At 45.4% G+C, this 10,528-nt stretch overlaps 1 protein-coding gene across 1 annotated transcript in view; it reads right to left on the bottom strand.

Moving 5' to 3' along the window:
* The window catches only part of Pigk (phosphatidylinositol glycan anchor biosynthesis class K), an 86,530-nt gene that overhangs the window by 28,493 nt on the left and 47,509 nt on the right, over positions 1-10,528 (bottom strand). The window contains exon 10 of the mRNA XM_031375900.1: positions 5,198-5,282. Coding sequence (XP_031231760.1) covers positions 5,198-5,282 — 85 coding nt within the window. The remainder of the gene's footprint in view (positions 1-5,197; positions 5,283-10,528) is intronic.

Genomic DNA, 10,528 nt, shown 5'->3' with positions numbered 1-10,528 from the left:
TACCTATTATCCTTAGGTTTGGTTTTCTCATTGTGTCCTGGATTTCCTGGATGTTTTGGGTTAGGAACTTTTTGCATTGTGTCAATGTTTTCTATGGTATCTTCTGCACCTGAGATTCTCTCTTCTATTTCTTGTATTCTGTTGGTGATGCTTGCATCTATGGTTCCTGACTTCTTTCCTAGGATTTCTATCTCCTGAGTTGTCTCTCTTTGTGACTTCTTAACTGTTTCTACTTCCATTTTTATGTCCTGGATGGTTTTGTTCAATTCCTTCACCTGTTTGGTTGTGCTTTCCTGTAATTCTTTAAAGGATTTTTTTGTTTCCTCTTTCAGGGCTTCTACTTGTTTACTCGTGTTCTCCTGTAATTCTTTAAGGGATTTTTGCGTTTCTTCTTTAAGGGCTTTACCTTAAGTGTTTACCTGTGTTCTCCTGTATTTCTTTAGGGGAGTTATTCATGCACTCCTTAAATTCCTCTATCATACATCGTGAGATATGATTTTAGATCCAAATCTTACTTTTCTGGTGTTTTGGGATTTCTAGGACTTGCTGTGGTGGGAGTACTAGGTTCTGATGAAGCCAAGTAGTCTTGGTTTCTGTTAGTAAGATTCTTGCATTTGCCTTTCGCCATCTGTTGATCTCTGGTGTTAGATGTTCTTGCTGTCTCTGACTGTAGCTTGTTCCTCCTGTGGGTCTGTAAGCCTGTGTCAGCACTTCTGGGAGATCAGCTCTCCTCTGGTAAGACCTCCTCTGGTAAGACCTATGTGTACTGGGCTATGAATCAGTCGTCCCTCCTGAATCCTGAGTCCCTGGGTTGGAGCACTCTCCGAAGGCAAGCTCTCTTCTTTGGGGGAAGGGGCAGAAAGGGTTGTGGATCTGCAGTCCTTCCTAGGTAAAGAGGGAGGTAGAAAGGATCCTGTGCTGGCTGCCCTGCCACTTCTGAGGCCTGTGCCTCCTGGCTGGTCCCACCTTAGAAGATCACGGGAGGGAAAATGGAGATCTCTCCTGAGTCCTTGGGTTGGAGCACTCCCCGAAGGCAAGCTCTCTGCTTTGGGGGAAGGGGCAGAGAGGCTGTGGATCTGCAGTGCCTCCTAGGTAAAGAGGGAGGTAGAAAGGATCCTATGCCGCTAGCTGCCCTGCCACTTCTGAGGCCTGTGCCTCCTGGCTGGTCAAATTCAATTATTTTTAAATACATATATTTTTTTAAGAAAGGAAAGAAGCAAAAGATCACATAGACATTTGTTCTTCTGAGTTCTAGATCTGAAAGTCCTGCCTTCCACATCAGCTATATGTGTTGTAGTGTTTGTCCCCAGTATGCCATGGACACAGTGAGTGTTGTACTGTGTGTTCTCAGTGTGCCATGGAAACAGTGAGAGTTGTACTGTGTGTCCCCAGTATGCCATGGACACAGTGAGTGTTGTACTGTGTGTCCCCAGTGTGCCATGGACACAGTGAGTGTTATACTGTGTGTCCCCAGTGTGCCATGGACACAGTGAGTGTTGTACTGTGAGTTCTCAGTGTGCCATGGACACAGTGAGTGTTGTACTGTGTGTCCCCAGTGTGCCGTGGACACAGTGAGTGTTGTACTGTGTGTTCTCAGTGTGCCATGGACACTGAGTGTTGTACTGTGTGTTCTCAGTGTGCCATGAACACAGTGAGTGTTGTACTGTGTGTTCTCAGTATGCCGTGAACACAGTGAGCCTGATGCGTGTCACTGCACTGGGTCTCACAGGCCAGTACTTTCATTTTTCAGCTGGACTCTTATGAGCAGAAGCACTGTCCTCTACACATGGCTCAGGCTGCTTGTAGCACTCACAAAGAGCAGTAGAGGGTCATAAACCTTCTTTCCTGGCTCTCCACTGGAAACAGGGGCTTTAACTTTCCAAATACCTTTAATATATATATATATATATATATATATATATATATATATATATACACTGGCATACCACACCATTCACCTATTTTAATTCAGTGATTTATAGAGCTGAGCAATAATCACCATTACAATTATAATATTTCTATTACTCAAAAGAGAAATTCTGTGTCCTTGGCAGGGAATATTACATTCTGCCTCCTCCCAGAACTGGCAACTTCATCTACAGATGTGGCAATGATGAGCACTTTGTGTTTGACCTTGTGCACAGCATCATGTTTATACCTGGTAGGGTATACCTGTGACAGGTGACATGCACCTTAGTCCTTGTCATTGCTCAGTACTGTTCTGCTATCTGGGTGTGCCGTGTTCTGTTTACCTGCTCACCAGCTGCTCGGTGTCAGGGCTCTTTCCACCTACCACTTCCTCACACTGCTGCAGTGAACAACTGTTTATATGCATCCCATCTTTAAAGCTCTTGGGCATACGTCTACATAGAAATCACTGGGTCATGTGATGACTCTGTTTAACCTTTTTAGAAACTGTAGTTTGATATGATTTTATTTGTGTGTGTGTGTGTGAGGCCATGTTCATGGGCACATCACAGGACACTGAGTGTCCTGCTCTATCACTCTGCTTGTCTCCCTAGTGTGTGTATGTGTGAGGCCATTTTCATGGGCACATCACAGGACACTGAGGGTCCTGCTCTATCACTCTGCCTGTCTCCCTAGTGTGTGTATGTGTGTGGGGTCCATGGGCACACTCACAGGACACTGGGGGTCCTGCTCTATCACTCTCTGCCTGTCTTCCTAGTGTGTGTGCGTGTGTGTGTATGTGAGATGTGTTGTGTGTTTATAAGCACACTCACAGGACACTGGGGGTCCTGCTCTATCACTCTCTGCCTGTCTCCCTGGTCCTGCAGCCATGCTGACCCCCAGCAAACCCATGTGGTCTCTGCTCCTCTCACACCCACAGGGCTGGGTGGGATTTGATCTCTGATCTTCACACTTGTGCAGCAAGCATTCTTATGCATTGCACCAACTCCCCAGCCCTGCCCAAACAGAATTTCAGTTTGCCAGCTTGATAGGCACTAACTAAAGTCACAACATGATCATGACAGCTGCGGCTCTTTTATTCACTGCCCCCGTGTGCTGAGATGGCATCCCAAGTGTTGTCAACTGAGCCTCCTCTTCTTCCTTTGTGGGTGGGATGCTGGGCATTACTGAGCAATCATCTATGCTGAGTCTCACCCCACAACTCACTGACATCTTAGAAGTATCTGTCTTCTAAGCTGGTGGCTTCTTATGTCATGGAAAATATATCCTTATGGCTGCAGGGTCATTGGATACAAGGGGTTTGTATCACAGAGTGCTAGATCAGACACAGACAAGCAATGGATAGCTGGGAAGGGGGCAAAGAGCCCGAGATAATCTGGTTCTAGACCTGCAACATCCCAACCCTCCCACAGTTACTTCAGGTCTAGTCAGTCTAGCAGCCTTTGCAGAATATTCCATGGAGGTTCGGGTTCTTCAGGGCATGGAACCTCTAGGTCATGCAAGTCACCAGGTAACTGACCCATTCCAGCCATACGTGTTCTGTACATAAGGGTCGTCATCATCCTCGCATTTCTGCCACTTCTATATTTTGAAGAACTGCAAGGAATCTGACACCCTCTTCTGGTATCTGGGGCAACTGTACTCAAGTGCACATACTCAGACAAACAGGGATATAGATATGGAAAGTCAGATTTTAAAAACTGTAAGACCAAGGGTGCCTTCCTAAGTGACCCTGCTGGAGCGTGCAGCGGTGGCTGTCTCTGTTACAGAACTGCCACAAAGGAGAATGACAGAGGAGTAGAAACTGTGCTGTTAGAGGCATCATTTCCTGTCTACACCTTAATTTTGATTAATAAAAATAGATTCTTACCTTGTAGAATTTGTTAAAGAGTGAGATATTATGATAGGCCATTCAGATTTTTAATTATGCTGCTTATAATTTTGTGTTAAATTACTACCATCTCTTATACTAGAAAAAACCTACAATCTAAGAGTTTCACCAGGGTCAAGTGTTTTTACCTTGAATTCAAACAGTGTTTAACTACAAAACAGTGGTTATAAAAATGGGCAGTTTACTGGTTCCTGGACATTATGAAAACATCGCTGACATTCCCTGTGGTCAGCTGTCCTAAGGAATTCCTGCTGCGTGCTCAGGCTGCATTCTGGGTGAGCTGCATTGTGGGTGAGCAGCACAGGCAGAGCCTGCTTACCTATTCTGAGCCAGGCACACTGCTGCAGCGTGCACTCTCACTGATGAGAACACACTGGCTACCCGCTCTGCTGTTTAATTCATTTATGCTGAGAGTCAGGCATGAAGACAGAATTTTAAATGTGACATTTGCAGTCTGTTAGGTCATTGAAGCTCTGACAACCTAGAAATTCCTGACATATAAACTGGACTTGATTACCATACACAGATGAGCACCCCAGAGGGGCAGACTTTTAACCATTTTTAAGATTCATGCAGAATTTTAAAACTGAGTTTTATTTATATAATGAATTTTTTCAAATTAAAGTCCTCTTTCTTTTAATAAACTCAAACTGGCACTACCAACAACCCACAGCCACTAAAATTCTTCTGACTGAAAAACAATATAAGAAAAATTCCTAAAATTAATATCCACACCAATCCTGAAGCATTCTGACATGTGAGGATGCTTAGCAATTCCAACAATCTCCGAGGAGCTAAAAGTCCCACAGGCTGGCCAACAAGCCATTTGAGGTGACTCGCTTCTGGCCCAGCAGGGCAGAATGTCTGTCGGGGCTGTCACAAGCACAACACAGAATCCACGTGTGGATAGCGCTGCCTGTCCTCAGCTGAGCCACACAAGGATGACAGAGTCGTTGTAGCTGGAAATGAGCAAACTACCACATGACAGTTACAATAATGCTTCCCAACAGCTGCTGGGGACGGTGGACGAGGGCAGGCACCATGGCTTCCTCTCCTTAGCTACTCTACAACACGACGGTCATGACTCACTTTCAGCTTTCTCATCATTAACTACATACAGTAGTTCAAAATTAAGTTTTCTGACAGTTTCTAAGTCATAAGAAGTAATTTAGATTGCCCTGTACTGTACGTAAGAGTTGGAGCATCACACTGCATGGTCCGTCCATACTGAGCTTCTAATGGGAATGCTCACACAGGACAAAGCACAGTAGGCTGTCCCCACAACATCTACAGACAGACTCTGAAAAACATAACAAAGGCAATTTCCTCTGAGATTAAAAATGTGTTTCTTTCAAAAGAATCAAACAAAAAACAAACCTGGTGTATTATCTGAGCCACCGGGAGCTGCTCGGCATACTTGAGAGGTTCCGTGAGCTCCTCAGCCATCCCGTCTTCCTTAGAACTAGAAAACAATCAGAAGACACGCTCAGGTCAGTGCCATAGGCAAGCATTATTTGTCTAAGAGCGCAACTCTGAGATGTGCTTACCACATACCTAAAGGAACTTTTGGAAATAATATTTATTGATAATTTTGGAAAAACTTCCCAATGAAATGACAAGGACCTAAATGGCACTGCCAGGAAAGTATTCAGACTACATGCAATGGTGTGAGATTAGCTGGCGTCACTTACTGTCCTGGTTTTTGTCCTGGTTCCCACGTTCACTCGGGACTTAGCACCTAGGAGCCCTCTGTTCATGAGGGCTGACTTCTCAACCTTCTCTGTGCATGGCCACTTCTGGGAATGCCCAGATTCCTGCAGCCCCGGGGGCTGCTCCTCCAGGACCTGCTCCTGTCTGCCTGGGCCACGTTCCAACCCTGCTGTCTGCTCTCTTTGTTAATGTATGAACCTGTTTAAACCCACCCAGCTAGACTGGTTTTACTTCTTTAAAGATACACACTATCATGTGTTTCTCAGCTTATCCATTGTTTCCCGTATAACTCATTAAGCGTGCCTTAAGCCCAACTTTAAGGTCTCAGTTTAAAATGATATGCAGAATCCACACCTTGAATACTACTACAATATGAAACACAAGGTGCAGGAAGATAGATTTCTTTTCCCTTTCAGCTTGTTTTTATTAGAATTTTTAGTTAGCATATAAAGTATGGGGCTTCACTGTGACAATTTCATACATATATCATCATTTTCTTTGTTCCCCCCCCCTTACTACCCTCACCCACACCCCCTCCTTGTTGGCCCCTTTCTCCTATGCAATCCTCAACTTCACTTTCAGTTTAGATATTCTATCACTCTCTCTTGTCACACCCTGAACCCTGGAATTCAGAATTTAAAAAAGCAAAACAAACAAACAAACAAAAAACCCTGAAGTAGTCCAATCAAATGCATTTTTTAAACTACTGACCATCTTAAAAATAAACACTGGGTATTAGTAAGGTCTGACTGCATGCAGTAAAATGTTCTTTTACCCCTTCTCCTGTGAATTCCACAGTGTATCAGAATTAGATTTTAAAACCTTAAACTTGGACCTTTCCTGAAAATCATATGAAATAAGCATGGCCTAAGACTCAAAACCTGCAGTGCGAGGGTTCTGAGGCCTCTCCCAGGGAGCCTGAAAATCAGCACCATCCTCTGCCCAAGTCTAAAGAGCACCCGGAGCTGTGGTGGTGCGGCATCTCTCTCACTGCACTCGAAGCCGTAGTAGTGTGGCATCTCTCTCACAGCCCTGGAAGCCGTGGTGGTGTTGCATCTCTCTCACTGCACTCGAAGCCGTGGTAGTGTGGCATCTCTCACTGCACTTGAAGCCGTGGTAGTGTGGCATCTCTCACAGCACCCGGAGCCGTGGTGGTGTGGCATCTCTCTCACAGCACCCGGAGCCGTGGTGGTGTGGCATCTCTCTCACAGCACCCGGAGCCGTGGTGGTGTGGCATCTCTCACAACACCCGGAGCCGTGGTGGTGTGGCATCTCTCTCACAGCACCCAGAGCCGTGGTGGTGTGGCATCTCTCTCACAGCACCCGGAGCCGTGGTGGTGTGGCATCTCTCTCACAGGAGCAGCAGGAAAGATAGTAACTCAGGCCACAAGAATGCCAGAGATTCTGGCCACTGAGATGAGGAGTGGGTGGGTCACTGCTATGAGTTTGGTTGGGAGGAGATATGGGGAAAAGGTGGGAGAGACCTACTGGCTCATGGGTAAGGTATCCAGAAACTTTAAAACTACCAGAGGAAAAAAAGCAGGAAAAACACTCAAGATACAGGCACAGGCAAGAACTTCCTGAATGGACTCCTGCTGCAGAGTAAATAGGCCAATGGGAGAAAAATGAGATCTCATGAAATTCAAAAACAAAGACAAAAAACCCTTCTGTTCATCAAAAGAAAGAGTTGGGTGAAGAGAAAGCGTATGAGACAGGGGAGAACCGTTGCCAACTACACATGCAACAGGATTGACATCCATAAGCAAAAGCTCAGACACAGACATCAGGAAGACAACTCAATCAAAACTCGGCTACAGAACTGAACACAGAGTTCTCCAAAGAAGCATTCAGTGTCCTTAGCCATCAGAGAGACACCAGTTAAAACCACTATGAGACTCCATCTACACCAGGAAGAATGGCTAACAAGACATGGATATTAGAATGGTATTGGTGGGCATATAAAGTTCTGCAGCTACCAGGAAAATCAATGTGGAGATTTCTCAAAAAGCAAACACTAGAACTGCTATATGACCCATCCATCCCACTCCTGAGCATCCACCTGAAGAACTCTGCATCCTACCACAGAAACCTGCACATCTGTAGTCACTGCTGCTCCATTCTCAGTGGCCAAGTACAGTCAGCCTAGAGACTATTAACTCAAGCATGAACAACAAAAATGTGGTACACACACAGTGGAATTCAAGTCATCCAATAAACTGAAATTATGAGATTTTTCAAGAAATGAAAGAAACTGAAAAATATTCTATTACTTTATATCTCTCATATGTATGTTCTAGCCTCTTTTATATATACATATCTGCATCACAGTGTGTAAAAAGGGTCCATGAGATGAAAAATAGAATCTTTAAGTCAGGGGACAGCAGAACACTGAGAAGGGAGGGGGACACTGAGAGTCTTACACAGTGAGAACAGCTGGCAGACGGAAAGCACAGACAGTAGGAGGGAATGTCAACCAAAAGTAATGATGCATGGAAAGCTGATATTTTGGTAAGCTAATCAAAAAACAATTTTTAAAAATATTTTGAATGGGATATTCACCCTGTGAAGGTGAATCATGCTGTTTCCAAAAATTATAGCTTATTAAACAAGAATCCCAGGACGAGGGCAGGGCACTTCTCAGGAGGTGACCGTGGGTGCTCCTGAGGACCCCAAAACTTACCTACCATAACCAGCTGGGAAGACTATACTGCTGAAGATGGCCCAGGACCTGACCACAGACACAGACAGCAAGCTGGAGTCGGGCTGGAAGGCTCCTCCCTGCTGGCTAGCCTGATGTTGCCAGGTGGTGCTGCGCAACCTGCCCTCCGTGTGCCAACACCAACAGGCCGGGCAGCGTGAGAGCACCGGACACGGTGGAAGCCTACCCGCCTCCAGGTTAGACTTGATGCCACAGGAAGGAACTCACTTCCGACGCTATATGCTGGTCAAAAGCCTACAGCTGGGAAGGCCTCAGGCCCTAGTGCAGACTTTACAGCTGCCGCTAAACGGAAGCCACGTGCCTATCACACGGCCTTCCCCAGAGCTTTCATGGCCACAGTTCTGGTTAGAGAGATTTTTCCTCCAGTCGTCAACAGTGACTGCAGACTCAGAACTAGTCAAAGTAGAGAGAAACGACAGTGTGAATGCCTAGCCATACCTGGGACATAGAGAACACTCCTTCCAAGCTCAGGAACACTGGAAGACAGAGCAGAGAGAACAGAACGCAAGAGCAGCGGAAGTGAGCTAACTGTGGAAAGCTGACTTCTGGCCACAACAGGGCTATGGCAGAGCCACAGCAGCAGTGAGGCAGTGACATCTGCTCAGGACTGCAAGGCTGGGTCTGTCAGGACCCTTCCAGGGAAAAGCGAGGCACTGCAGCGCAGGGGGGAGGAGACAGATTTTTCCACAGCAGTGTAGCTATCAGGTGTACATGCTCTGTAAACAAGCTTCCACCCACGCTCCTGCAGACAGCTCTAAGGAGACTCACGGGGTCACCAGATGACAGGCAAAGATGAGAGGGCAGAAGGGAACCAGCTGGGAAGAGGACCAGCAGGACTGGGCTGAGTATGACCGACACACACCATGCACATGGATAAACTGATACGGTGAAATCGCAATCCTTGGGAGGTAGCATCAGCTGGACCAGGGCTCAAGACCAATCTCGGAGGCACAAAGAGTTTCTGGCCAGCCTGGAATACATGAGAACCACTTCAACAGAAAAAAAAAATTTTTAAAAAAAGGAACTTGTGAAAAAAATTGAGCTATTTTCTATTTTTAAATTTTTCTTGTTGAACCATTTGGAAGTTAAGACATCATGACAATTCACATTTAAATATTCCAGCACTTATACATCAATTATATATTTCAATATTCCTTCACAATATCAACATTTTTTTCACAGACAGTGTATAATTCACACTGAATCTCAGGTAGCACATGGTGGGAACTTTCCATTAGCTCACCAGTCTTATTTATACTTGGTTAATACAACCAACCACTCTTAAATTTCCTGGAAATACTGGTTTTCTCCCACAGGTTACACACTGCTTCCAGGAACCTGGCTCAATGCTCTTTCTAGTTAGAGGACTCTCATCCTAATGCACTTTTACCTTTTATTATTTCTATATCTTCATGTCTACGTCGAAGGCTCAGAAGTCCTCATCCTCCCTGTTTATATCGAGGCGATGCTCTAGGATGTACTTTGAGGGCTGGCAGTCTAGACAATTCTCTCAGGTACCCATGACATACGGCCTTTCAATGCAGAAATTCTGTTTTAGCTCTAAAAAGATTTCCATTATAGTTTTTAATGTTATTTCTGTTTATTTTCCATTTGGTTTCCTAGTTGAAACATAAAGTAAATATAATGGATCTCCCTACACACACACACACTCCCTCTCTCTCTCTCTGATCTTATTCTTCCTCACGGTCAGGGTTATTTTCCTGGCTCTTTTATTCCTAGTCTTTACTCCTTTCACTGAACTTCTAGTAACACATACCTCCCCTGGGTATCTTGTAATTTAGTTTTCACTTCCAAGGTAATTTTGTCTATTTTGTCCATTTCTTTCCAGAGTCCAGTCGGGTTCTTTCAGACATTCCTGTGTTTGTCTCTTTCAGTGATGACTCTCTAAGTGAGTTCATTCATAACACAGACACTTGTGTAATACCTGTTCACACTCCAGGGCCCCAGCTGGCCTTCCTGTTTTTTTTTCTTCTTCGTCCTCCTCCTCCTCTTCCTCCTCCTCTTTCTCCTTTTCTTCCTCCTCTTCTTCCTCCTCCTCCTCCCCCTTCTCCTTCCCCCCCTTCTCTCTGTTCACGCATGTGCAGGCACATGTGTATGATATGAATGTACATGTCTGAAGGCCTCATTGCTCAGACCTGTCAACTTGGTTTTGGAGACAGCCTCTCCCTGGCTTGGGCCTTGTGATGATCAGGCCGGCCAGTGAACTCCAGCGGCCTACCTGTGTCTGCCTCATGTGATGATCAGGCTGGCCGGCCAGT

The sequence above is a fragment of the Mastomys coucha genome, unplaced genomic scaffold (genome assembly GCF_008632895.1).
Source record: "Mastomys coucha isolate ucsf_1 unplaced genomic scaffold, UCSF_Mcou_1 pScaffold16, whole genome shotgun sequence".
In the NCBI taxonomy this organism is placed as follows: Eukaryota; Metazoa; Chordata; class Mammalia; order Rodentia; family Muridae; genus Mastomys; species Mastomys coucha.
This window is presented reverse-complemented; position numbering and strand designations above follow the sequence as displayed.